The following is a 13,156-nucleotide window of genomic DNA, read 5'->3' on the forward strand; positions in this document are numbered from 1 at the left end:
TACAGAAAGAAAAAAAAATAATACTTATTTTGCTGAATAGAAGTGCTCCAAGCTATCTTGTTACTGTTGGGAAAGCAGCTCAATTGTAATCCTGTGTCTTTGGGCACTTATAACTTTAGCAAATTAGCCTTTGGGATAAAGTTGTTATCCTTATTTCCAGTTCCAAGCTGAGTGTTTTTGGGAACATTTCAGATTCCCTTTGGCTCTTTTTAGGAAGATTGAAGCATGAAAAACCTTAGAATTTTATGGGTTTTTAATCGGTTAAATAAGTTTCAAGAGGTTTGATTTGTGCTCAGTTAGCTCAAAAACCCTGGTTTGATAAAGTGCCAACTTCCCAGGGACTATCCGCGCTGCGTCCCAGTCACTTTAATGCTTCATTTAAGTCCCCAAAGCTGAAAACAGAGGCTTATGTGACTCGTCCAAAGCAACCTGCCTCTGCCAGATCAGATTCACCAAGAAAATCATTTACAAATTGTGGTAATATAAAAAAGCGGTGCCAGCTGAGAACCAGAGGTTGGATATTGAGACTGATACCTTCAGGAGCTGCTGAAGGGTTGACCCTTGTGGGGTGGTTTCACTTCCCAGCACATGTCCTGCCTGCGTAAAGCTAACGCTTGGAGTGTGCAATGAGACCTGTCCTCCCCCCCGGCCCCCCGCAAATGCATCTGCGAATGCAAGCGTGCATGAACCCCCAGCTTTGCATGGCAGAGAGAGATGGAGCTGCACCAGCTTCTCCTTCAGGTCCCGTCCCACCACCCGCTCTTCCTGTCTCTGCCTTTTTGGACACCTTGTGGAGACTAGTGCACTTGTTTATCTATTAAATGTAATTTTAAAAAATTCCAAATCTCAGGAAGTTGTAGGATGAGGAAACCAGTGCTGGATTCCTTCCTTTAGTATAAATTATATTATATAATGTTGTGTAATATTTCAAGTTCACAACTCCAAAGCTTTATGATCCTCACAAAAGCTGTATCTCTTGACCGCATGCAATGCACCTTTTCAGTAAGAAGCCTTAATACTGTGGATTTGATGCTAATTTTTCAATATCCTCCTAGTATTACAGCTTTGTCATTTACCACTTCATGAGATAACATGGGGACGTAGTAAAAGCTGTTTGGAAGGGGAGAACGAGAGGCTTTAGGGTTTCAGGCATTTTGGCATTAGAGATAAGGGCCTGCAGTTTTATTGATCAGGATTTGTGGGGTTTAAAGCAAAAAATGTAAACTGTGTGAAGCCTGCATGTGGTTTGGTATGCCTGTCTTTACACAAATACGTGATAAAAATTGGGACAGAGCCTTTAGGTGCAGTCACCTGCTCTCTCTATCAGAGCCTGAGTAGGGGCATTTTCCATGCAGTTCCTTTGTGGGGCTTGGTTGCAACGTAGAGCAGCGGTACCTGTGCCATAACCTGTTTCTGCTCTGCGCAGGATGAGAGACACGAGCAGAAAAAACAACGTTTTTGCCCAGTTTCGGAAAAACGAGAGGGACAAACAGAAGCTGATCGACACCGTGGCCAAGCAGCTCCGCAGCCTGATCAACAGCCATCACTCGTGAGGGACTCGAGGACCTCCTGCTTACGCCAGTCCCTGCGCCACAGCCTTCCACATGCCTGGACTTGGGATTCTTGTTCAAAGAGAATATATGTATTTTTTTATTCACCTGTATAGTATTCATGAAACCTACCCTGATAACAAAACGTTCCTTGTTAAACAATCCCGGGAAGATAGGTGGCACTCCTTGTGAGGGTGGTGTCAGGAGTCTCCTATTATAAACTCCTATTTTCAGGGGTTTATGAAGTGACGGTAAATCCTGAAGCCTGAGAGAGAAGTTCACACCCAGACTTTTTTTTTTTTTTTTTTATAAGCCAAATTGAAAGAATGGGTCTGACTCCCTTTTGTTAACTTATTCAGTTGCAGAACAAATGAAAACAAAAAATACAGGGAGGAGTCATGGTTTCGGGTTCTTCTCATGGGCTCCGGTAAAAGGAGCACACGCTTAGAAAGAGGGTCACCCGTTAGCTTGTCTTACCAACTTGCATATTGGAATTAGGTAGCAAAAGAGGCAAACTGATTTCCCAACTTTTCTCCTCTTTTTCCTGTAAGGGCTGATTCCCACCTTAGGCTGCAGATCACTGGAGCTGCAGCCCTTTTCCCGTGCATCTGTAGTCAGTGTTGCCACCCGCTGAGCTCCACTTCTAGGACCTGCTGGTGTCTTTTGGAACCTGCACTGAATGTAGAAGGGCTTCAGGAGCTGCCTCGTTGATTAGATTTGGAAAGGGAGAACCAGAAGGTAACCTGTGAGGGTGTCCTGCAGTGCTGGGTACTGGGACACTGCTGCTTGCATCCAGCCTGGTGGGATAGCAGGGGAGGAGGGATGCTCAGCAGGGATGGTGCAAGGGCAGACCTGGGCTCTCCCAGTATCCAGGACACTCTGTTCAGGTGTTTTTCCTCTCCTTGCACCTCTTTTCCATGCTGGTGTCCCGTCTTCCCTCTCCTCCTGATACAGTGTGACGGGGTAAAGTCCCTCTGCTTCCTGGGAGCACTCTGGCTTGAGCTGTGCGAGGAGCAGCCCTGCAAACTCACCGCTGACCAGGATGCCAAGTGGGAACCTCCTGGAAGTCCCCAAAGTAGAGGCAGTGGGAGATGCCCCATAGAGCAGCATCGCTCAGCAGCCCCCAGCTCAGAAGTGCCTACAGACAAGATTCCCCTCTCTGTTCTGGATGTGCCCAAACATCCTCTGCTCAAATCAAGACAGCTTTGAGGAGGACAGTAACTCTACCATCAGGACTTTAACCCCAGCATTCAGGTTACAGAGAGAGGGGACTTTCACCCTTATCTTCTCATTACCCTTTCGACTCTAATTACTACAGGTGAAGGCTTATCCAGCTGGTTCCCCAACCTCCCAGCACTGATGTTAAAGGGAATTTAAATCTTTCTAGTGTATGTCACGGCCCTGGCAGTGCCGCTTCAGCAGGGACATGAGTTGTGCCCGTTTCCTACCCTTGTTTGAAGGCAGTGGGTGTTCAGCTCTCCAGCCACTTCTGGAAGCAGAGAGGTGTTTTGCTGACCTGCAGAGCGAGGTTCCTTCTCCTTCCCCTCCCTCGGCTCAAAATCCCAGAGCTATGGAGGGGCAGGACTTGTTCAAAATGGCATTTGCAGAAGGGTAGCAGCACTTTCCTGATGCGTTCAGTCCCTCTGCTCTCTGACCACATGCACTTTTTGCTTTGTATTTCTTGCCTGAGGAGCTCTTCTGACACTCAAGCTCTGGATGCATGAAGAGGATGGTGCTTTATCTTCCCTCCTTGTTCCTCAGCAATACTTTTTTGTTTGTTTTCTTTTTGATAAGGGTACGTGTTAATTAACCCTGAAAGTAAATAGGCTCATTGTCAGCAATGACTTTCTGGGGCTGTCATCTTGTCCCAGCAGTCTCCAGCCACAAGGACCAGTGGATTATATTCATTATTAGGAGGGAAGAGCCAAACTTGGCTTTATGGTTCCTTGTTTTTGGCGGGGGGATCAGAGGTTACTTTTTGTCTTAATGCCTCTTTGAAGTACCTGTAAGAAGGATGGAGGAAAAAAGAAGCAGCTGAATGAAAGTTGGTGTTAGGATGGCCAGAAAGGGATCATCTTCCTAGATACATCTACATACAACCCAGCAAAGGCTTTCAGAGGGACAAATGAAAATGAACTTGGTCCAGTCCCTGCTGGCAGCCGCTTTCCTGCTTTCCAAAATGCTGGACCTGAGTGTCAACCAGCCTGAGGGAGTCAGTCCTCTGTGAGCCCCAGGGGATTCCCAGCTCAATCTTGGTATCCCAAATCCTGCACAACCAAGAAGGAAAAACTGCCTGGCTTGCCGGACTCCCATAGGAAACTCTTCCTCACTGAATTGCTGGGGAAAGGAAGCAAACTGGTCCTTATGGTCCCGGCAGTGATAGGAGAGCCCTCAACCCTCCCACCAAGACATGTCCCAGGAGTGGCTGGACCAGGGGGCACTTTATTCCTCCTCCCCATCCCTCGGCAGTGCCACCATGGAGACAGAGTGTGAAGGGGGTTGCAAAAGCAGGTGGGATCATCTGGTTCTAGCATCAGACCTGAACTCCTACCCAGAGGATGGAGATCGAAACAAAAAGCCCAAGTACCCCATGGTAGCAGTAACAGGGGAAGCTTCAATCCACAGGGCACTTCAGTTAAGGGCCATTAAATAGTAACAAGCACTTTAAAATCCTTCAGAATCAAGCTGCTACAGATGCTGGCAACAGCATCACTGAGCATCAGCAAGCATGACAAATAAGGCTTGCTGGCATTTCCAGTTTTTATTAGTGGGAGGATAGACTGTCCAACACAATTTTTAGTCGCTTTTGTCAGCCGCTGGCTGTGCTGCCCGGCGAGGCGGCGCTTTGCAGCCGGGATTGTGCAGCCTCTTTGCAGCCCCTCTGTGCCAGGGGCAGGATGAAGGGAGAAGGAGCAGGCACTGCAGGGCAGCACCACCTCCGGTCCCCAAGAAATGGGGAAGAGGCTTTGAGCTGCTGTTGGTGAAAGTGAAAAGAAACATCTGCCACCACCTTGAAAATCCATTTTTTTTTTCCCCCAAGGGGTGACCCCTGTATTGCATTGTGTGAGATGTACCCTCAAAAAATTCCCAAAGCTGCTGGGCAAGACCTTGTTTCAGATGCTCCAGACAGCTCCCAGCCTTCCCCATCCCACATCTGGGCTCTCTTTCCCCTCTCTACTGAGCTTTGGTAAACAGAGGAGTGACACGGCATTGCCGTGCCTTCCCGGGATGGATTTCCTTGCTCCTTTAAGCTCTGCTCGGAGAGGTCGGGATGGGGATCCTGCGAACTGGCTTCTGGCACTCAGGACTTGCTGCTGGGAAAGTCAAGCTCGGCCAAGGGAGAGATGCAGCGCGTTTCTGATTTCAGGAGGTCAAGCGCCTAACCGCAAGTCACAGACCAGGATGAAAAATGGTATTTTGGTGCTCTGGTCTTAATTAACTTTTTGTTCCAAGAGATGCAGTTCCATCCCTTCAAAATAAAATTAATCTTTTAAACAGATTGCTTAAAAAGCCCTGGAAGACATTTAAAATCCCCTCTAAATCTCTTACTAATGATTGGTATCCTCCGATACGGATGGTATTGCTTATGAGGGAAAGGTTGTTGCTATAAATTTATAAGCAGTGGGAAACAGGGGCAGAACCCACTGCTGTAATCAAAGATTTGCAACCCCCAAAACAAATAATGTTATTAACTCCTCCATGTACATACATTGAATCCACCTTTTTTTTTTTTTTAAGCACTGACTATAGAAAAGACTGGGTTTCCCCCCCCGCCTCTTCCCCCACCCAGCAAACATATTTCAGCACCAATGGGGAAGAAAAATATTAACAGAAAAGACAAGTTTGGCTTTCTGAGAACCATTTGCACATCTTATCTTCTTTATAATCTTCAGGGGCTGTACAGGCAGAGGTTGGGGATAATTTTATGTAAGGTCTTTAAAGTGCTAACTTGCAGCCCAAACCATACCTATGCGGGAGGGAGATTGCCTCTGTTAGACATCAGCATGTGTGCGTGTCTGTGAGAGAGAAGAGGAGATTTTTTTTATGGCGTTTTGGTTTTTTGTTTTTGGTTGGTTTTTTTTTTTATTTTATTCCTAGGGCTGGAGTTCAAGTCAGATGCTCTTAGCAATTTTGCACTTTGTTCTACATCCAACTGCAACTCCAGGCTCCGATGTGGGGGGGAGAAGCTGGCTGGTGCTTTATTCAAGGGCCTGATTCGGTTTTGTTTTCTTAAAAATTGACTGCTTTTGTGCCGCTGTGAAAATGGGTGTTTGGGCAGAAGGCGTGGGTGTTTGCACACTGGCTCCAAACTGTTTGCAAGATGCTGGGAGGCAGTGTGGAAAGCAGAGGTTGAGATGGAGCTGGGGCCACACTGGTGGCTTTGGCTGCTGTCGGCGCTTCCTGCGCTGAAGTTGGTTTTAGGGCAAAATCTTTCCCCCCTGCCAAGCTAGCGATGATGGGAAGTGGCAGGTGAGGGAAGTTTGCAGTAGGTGTCTCTCCAGCATCCTTTCAAAGCCCAGGGAGAGACATCTTTGGCCTTGGTTGTTTCCTGCCTCTCTACCACACCTCCGTTTGGCTTTTCTCTTTAATTCTGGGTTAGGTTTGCTGCTTTTTTTGAAGTAGCAAGTAGTTTGGAGCATCAGACCACCCTCCCACGCCCTGGCTGTATGCATGTCCCATCCCGGAATGCTGCAGGGCTGCTGGGGTCTCTGTGTGTCATTTGCTGTGGCTTTGTGGTGCCCAGAGACCCTGTGTGTCCGTCCCACCCTCAGTGTGACTCGTGTGTTTATCACACAGCTGGGGAGCTTGAAGGGAACACAAATGCAAATAAATCTCATCACAAATAACTTCAAGATGGGCCCTTCTCTGCTGTCAACAGGGAAAGTTGTGAGTTTGAGGGAAGCGACCCAAATATATCGTGGTCTGGGGAGGATTCACCCCAAAAACAGTGGGTGGAGAAGGGGTGCTCAGGCTGTGACCTGAGGACTGGTTGATTTGCTTCACCTCCAAAGATGCTGCTGCTCTGGTCTTTTTGAAGCCCCTCTTTTGGACCCAGGGCCACGCTGGGTGCTCAGGGCTGAGCTGGGGGAGCTTTGGCTGGAGTGAGTATCCATCCCACCTGCAGCTCCTCCTGCCTGGGGGCAGCACCCCAAAACCTCCGCAGGCGACTCAGCATCGTGCTTCTGGGATCCAGTCCGCACCGAGTTGTTTTCTGCCTTGGCTCATCCCTCTAAATTTATTTTGACATGAAAACACACCCGCGCCCTCATCCCTCCCTGTCCACTGGCTGCTTGTGTTGCCTTTTCTCATTTTTCTGGGGGGTCAGAAGGACGTGATTTTGTAAACTAATGTGGTGAAAACAGCTTTTTTTGCACAAGTCGTTGCACAATAAGGGGAAAATTTAGTAAATTAGGTTTAACTTTAAAGGGAACTTTTTTTTTTTCCTTAAAACTCACTAGCAGAGCTACTGATAAAAAGAAAAAAAAAGAGATGGACTAATTAAAAAATGGACTGCATGGTTTACAGGTTAAATTGCGTTAGAAATTAGCATGTTGATTTCAACTGTACATTTATCCTATTGTAACTTCTATTAAACAATACAGCATATAACTGTTTAAATAAGTGCCTGTTCTCGCTGTGGCTGTGTGCATCGCTGCAAAAGCACTGACTCTGCCTTCACCTCACCAGAAAAAAGTCCTAAATCCCATAAAATACAAAATTCAACATCCCTTTGGTACAAACAGAAAAGCTTTGCTGCTGAAACACCTGGATTTACGGATTGTCCCATGGGGAGACAACCCCTTAACAAGCACTGGCTCCCACACCCCGGGTTGTATTGCCATGCTGTGAGCTAAAGCCAAGTCTTGCCTAATTTGGAGGCAATTTTAATTGGTTTCTACCATAAACAAGCATGATTAAACCCAAGCCTGAAGCTGAAGAAGTAGCTGCCTTGCCCTCATTGATTACATCTAGGTTTGCAGATGGGGAAAGTAATCCCAAGTAGGAATTAAGGTTTTGGAGGGCAGAGCAGAGATAATAGGCAGTTCATCGAGGCAGAGAGGGGGGGTTGCATTAGCTTTCTATGGGAAATCTTTTTGCCTGCTCACATTGCATATTTTCTTTCATGGTATTTCTCATCCTTTGCAATTTGATGATTATATTAGCCTTTTTTTTTTTTTTTTTTTTTTCTGGCCCTAACTGCGTTAGGATATTGGATTCCCCAAATACTCCCAGCCCTGGCACTGAACGTGCAGTAGACTTTGGTTTCTGTAGGATGCTTGACTTGGTACCACTTGGCATGTTGATTAGGAAATTAAAACAATATAAAATCAACATGACACATGCTAATTAAAAACTGGCTAACTGGGATGTCTCAGCATGTAATCCTAAACAGAGGCACAGCACTGGGACATCTCCATGGGGCCGGGTGATGCTGAGCATGCCGGGCCGGGGGGGACTTGGGGGTCCTGCCCCTTTGGTAGGGGTGATGGAGAAGTTCGGTGGAAGGATTCAGGCAGATGATGTGGTTCAGTGTGTAGGAGTAAAGGATTTAGGGAATGTTCATGGGCTGGGGGACTCCCTTCTGGAAAGCAGCAGCTGTGTAAAAGGATCCTGGATGGATTGTATTCCATGAATTCCTCTAAACCCTTTTGTTAAGCCCTTTTGCTTTCCATCACGTCCTGGGGCAGAGAGTCCCACATGTCAATTTGGTGCAATGGGGAGGAAAACTGCTGCCTGGTGCTTTTTTCTAACTAGACCTCTGCAAGGGGCGTTTGCATGTGCACATGGGGCAGAAGAGGGCAAAAGGAGGATGGAAACCTCCAAAATTTAATCCGTCCACCTCAGAATATTCTTGGTTGCTGGCAATTGGGTAATGGCAATTATGATCAAAAGGGAAAGTGCCATCTCTGATAGCAGGTGCAGGTGGGACCCCAAAAATGCATGAAGCCCTCCAGGCCCAGCCAGCTCACCTTGGATGTTGGGGAAACCTAACTGGACCAGGACCAGTGGCTGGTGCAGCACCACAGATCAGCCTGATGTCTGCTCCCACATGGCAGCTCCATGCAAAGGGCCTTTACCCTTGGCCTGGTGTGTTTTGAGTGCCGAGCAGTGCTAAGAGCAGACTGGATGTGTGCTGGTCCAGGCTCAGGACCGTGATACAGGAGACATACTTCGCGGACAGGAGAGCCAGAGATGCTCTGCAACACCCACAGGGCTGAGAAGTGGTCCAGCACCGCAGGAGCTCCAGTGGGAGATGGTGGACAGAGATCTCCTTGAGCATCATTGCCGGTGGATCAGTGGGCTGCAGCTGCAGGTATGTTTTGGGGCATGGGTATGAGATGCTGCAGTGCACAGTGATGTTATACCAGAGACCAAGTGCTATGATGTGGCCAGGCTCTGCCTGCACCTAAATCAGTGCACAAAGCAGTGCCAGACCTCACTACAGCTGAGTGACACCCCAGAGCCTCTTGGCTGTCTCCATGCCACTGAACCTTTCATCCTGGGTGTCCTCAGGACTTGTGAAACCTCAGCCCATGCAGGGGGCTGCCAGAACAGTGAGCCTGTTGTCCCAGCCCTGGGGACATGTTGGAGGATGGTGCCAGGTGTAGCCCCATTCATCCAAAGAGCAGTCCCTGGAGCAAACCCTCCTCAGGAACGTGTCCAGACATCTCTAGAAAAGAGCAAGGTGGGATGGTGCAGTTAAGGGTGCAAGACGCGGCCCCAACACCTCCACTCATAACCTGGCCTGATGCTGCGTCACTAGGTAGATGCTGGGAGCATACCCTGACACCTCGGATTGCTCCTTTTGGTTGTCCATGCCTTTCTTTTCTCATTGTTAAAATAAGTGTTTCTCATTTTGACATTTTCTGCGAGGCACCGAGTTTCTGTGCTGGGATTTAACATCTCGGTGCAGTGGCTCACTGCCTTGTGTTTCCCGCACAGATGGGATGGCAGCCAAGTGGCAAGTCTAGCTGGGTTATCGCCAGCAGTATTGCTCTGTGGGGTCTGCAGCACACCACAAGGAAGAAGATCCAGCCCAGCCTTAACATGCTTGGACCTCGAGATGCTTCTGCCCTCTCCAGTGGGACAGGACCTCTAGAGGTCTCTTGACCAGTCTTCTGCTCAAAGCAGGGCTATTGCTAACGCTAGATCAGGATGGCTGTGGCTTTATGTGACCGAGTCTTGGAAAATCTCCAAGGATGGACATCTCCCGCCTCTCTGGTGGCCTGTCCCAGGGCCGTACCACCCTCTCAGTGGAGGCTTCTTTACTGTCCAATCTGAACAGAATTCCCAGAGCGTGCGTTGCTGTGCTGGCAAGGACAGTAACTGTGAGCTTATGTTCAACCTGGTTGTCACTGTTACCGCTAAGTCTGATCCAACACAGCTGATAATCAGCCACTCAGTTCCCATTCTGTGGCTGCTTTCTGGTGTGACACCCGGCAGGCCGTTGTACTGGGAGTACTGAGCAGACTGCTGACTGTCCTGGACTTGAGACATGACGAGATAGCAAGCCCACAGTTTGATGCAAGCATCTTTCATTCCCGATCCCTTATTCTGTCCCATGGCAGGCCACAGTTTGATGCAATTCCCGATCCCTTATTCTGTCCCATGGCAGCTTCATTCCAGGGGCTGCTGAAGCTGGCTCCCTTAAGGAGGAAAATCCCATGGGCTGGAGACAGGCTCATCTGACAACTTCTCTTTCCTGCAACCTCAGCCAATCTCATCAAGGCAGGAGGTTAAGAGGTAAATCAAGGTGAAGGCAAGAAGGGACAGAGACAGGAGGAAATAAATGCTCAGGAATATCTGTTGAAAAGTATTTGTCTTGCCTGCCTCGAAGAAAATAAGGAGGAAAAAACCTCTCTGCTTGTGGTTGCTTGTGGGTTTGGGATTCAGCTCTTTGGAAAACATCTACAGCAAATGCAACAAGAAAGAAAACCTTGTTGGGTGATCACTGAACTCTGAGTCAGGGTGGTGGCTGCAGGCAGGAGACTATAGGGGAGCCAAAATCTTCCCAGCCAACTCCCAAATTGGTTGAGCACTAGATAACAATGGCCCAGACATCCCCTTCTCTTCATTGGCTCCAAAGGTTGACTGGTCAGATGTAGGTCCTTGCAGGGGCAGGGGAGTACTGTCCAAAATACCTGGGCTCGCATCAGATCTCAAAGCCTCTGTCTGGGAGTCTGCTTCTTGGAGGTGCTGGGCCGATCTTGTTAGATCCTGTGCTGTTAAATTGTTATCAGTTGTGTTTAAATCCCCCCTTTAAACAAATGAGGAAGCCTATTTGGAAGTCTTTCCAGCGTCTCATTTCTGAGATGCTGGATCTTAGAGACAGACAACTTAGAAGTCTCTGTCCTATGTCTCGCCAATGTTTATCTGAGACCAATTTGCACGCGCTTGCTTTTGTGTTAGCTCTTGTTCTTCAACTTTATTAGTTCTTTCCCCTCCTTGATGTTGTCTCTCTTGATATGTGTAGAGAGAGAAATCACCCTGTGTTCTCAGCTGGGGTTTTCCCTGCCCAGCAAAGCCCAGGGGATTTAGGCTCTCTGTCCCTCTCCATTTTCTGCTTGCCAATTCCCCTACATGTTCCCATCTGAGCCGCTCTTTCAACATGGTGGACCAAAAATGTGCATGCTGCAAGGAGCTGCCAGGACTGACATGTACATGGGCATTAATGCTTCACTGTCTCAACTGTAAACATCTCACCAGATGCTAAACGTCCTTTTTCAGTGCTATGACAGAATTGCTTTGTTGTAGGCAGTGACCATCACATCCAGGTCTTCCTTCTTACTGACTATCTTTGCTTTGCGCATGACCCTGCGCTTTGATCTAATGGTTCTCACCCTCCTGCCTTCACTCTGCTTATTGTGGTTGTTCAGTTCTTCCCAGCTGACATTCCCATGATCCTTGACAATGGTGGTGGTGTTGCAGTGTGGAGGGTTTGCCAGATTTCTTCTGCTGTGGGTCACAACCAGTTCTGGCAGAATAGGGAAGATTGTGTGAGATGGGTGAGACAATATGGCCATCTTCATTGAACTTCTTCCCACCCCTGAGAGTAAGGAATGAGTGGGCAGATGGACACAGGAGGGTCACCAAAGTTTGCAGGACAGAAGAGTTTAAAGCAAAAGTGGAGGAAGAAAGCTGATAGAGACAGCTGTCATCACATGCCTGCAGAGCACAGGTGAAGGAGATTGTTAGAGCAGGTAAACAACTATGAGAAGGGAGAGGAACTGATAGCCCAGAGATAGCACGACCTGTGATAAGGATGGGTGAGGGAGATGAAGCAGCTAGGGAAGGGATTGCACCTCCCCTGGCAAGGAGACTGGATGAAATCCAAGAGAAATGAGCACAGGGAATTACGTACAGGGGAAGAAATGTGGGCAGGGAGACACAGGAGGTAGAGCAACTGGATTTGGGATGTGAAACTGGGTCATGCAGGAAGTAGCACAGCAGAGCAGTCACAATGCCAAGAGAGGGCAAGGATGGTCAAGCCAGATGGCAACAAGGTGAGGGTAGTGGGAGTATTGTGCGGTGATACTCTGTGATGGGGAAGAAGGAAGATGGGACCGCTTGGGTAAACAGGACTTTTCTTCTCTCCTCCTTGATGCTTCCTTAGTGTTTTGTCCAAATGCACCGCAGTGCATCCGATCCCCAGGTGGGACCGGGCGGCATTCCTCCTGGTGACAGCCCCTTCATCTTCCCTCCGTGCCATGATTATGAGGCCCACGTGGCTTCGCAGCCCTGCTAATTGCATTCTGTGGGGCAGTAATTGAATGAAGGCTCACGAGAGCCATGGATCAAAGGCAGGCACCCATCAATATCTGCCTGCCCCAGAATCCGATTAGCAGGGAGAAGGCATAAATCATGGCTGCCCCTCCCTGACCCAGCAATACTTAATGCAGGTACGGCGCCCAGGCTGATGTCAGGGAAATCTGATTTGCTCACGAAAGGTTAAGCAACGCTGTGGATGAAAAATTGTTGTGATGCCGTGTCTTCTCGGCAGTCATTCATCTCCGCGCTGCGTGCCGTGGGATGGAGGGGCTGCCCGAGCAGGCTTTGGGAGATGATTACTCAACGTCGCTGAGACGTGTGAAGTGTTAAAGACCCCCCGGCGGGGCACGGGGCAGTCGTTTGTATTCATTAGCCGGCCCGCTGCAGATGTCGGCTGGCTCTTTGAGGGGGCGCAGAGACACACGCCTATTGCCCAGGTCCTCACTTACCATCCTCGGAGAAGTGGCGGGACCTGATTTCTTCTCCCTTGGTGGCCCCGGGCACTTGTTGCTCCATCATGCAGGGGACTCCCTTCTGAAGAAGGCGATCCTGTTTCTCCTCCATGCACAGACCTAGTAACCAAACCATCCCAGCGAGGCCAGGCAGCCGCTGCCTGCAGGGAACTGGTTGTGTGGAGATCTGGAAAGAGCCTGAACTTCAGTCTTTTTCACTACTGTCCCCTTTTTAGGCTCACGCTGTGATTGCCCCTAAGGCTCTGCACAGTGTAGGGGCTGCTCTATAGCCCCATCCCACCACTATCATTTGCTGCTCTGGTAACGTTTCTCCACCATGAGGTACAAAAGCCCTGGCTGAAGGGAGCACTTGGCTCTTCTCCC

The 13,156-nt window shown here is 48.8% G+C and overlaps 1 protein-coding gene across 10 annotated transcripts in view; it reads left to right on the plus strand.

Moving 5' to 3' along the window:
- EXOC6B (exocyst complex component 6B) overlaps positions 1 to 7,172 on the plus strand; it is a 311,137-nt gene extending 303,965 nt beyond the window's left edge. For 9 of the 10 annotated variants that reach the window (XM_014936006.1, XM_014936007.1, XM_014936008.1 and 6 more), the window contains one exon: positions 1,427 to 7,172. In XM_014936006.1, coding sequence (XP_014791492.1) covers positions 1,427 to 1,553 — 127 coding nt within the window. In that variant the 3' untranslated portion in view covers positions 1,554 to 7,172. The remainder of the gene's footprint in view (positions 1 to 1,426) is intronic. The other variant, XR_001411259.1, reaches the window with a different exon arrangement.
- The last annotated feature ends 5,984 nt before the right edge of the window (positions 7,173 to 13,156 follow it).

Source organism: Calidris pugnax, unplaced genomic scaffold (genome assembly GCF_001431845.1).
Source record: "Calidris pugnax isolate Ruff unplaced genomic scaffold, ASM143184v1 scaffold14, whole genome shotgun sequence".
Lineage (NCBI taxonomy): Eukaryota > Metazoa > Chordata > Aves > Charadriiformes > Scolopacidae > Calidris > Calidris pugnax.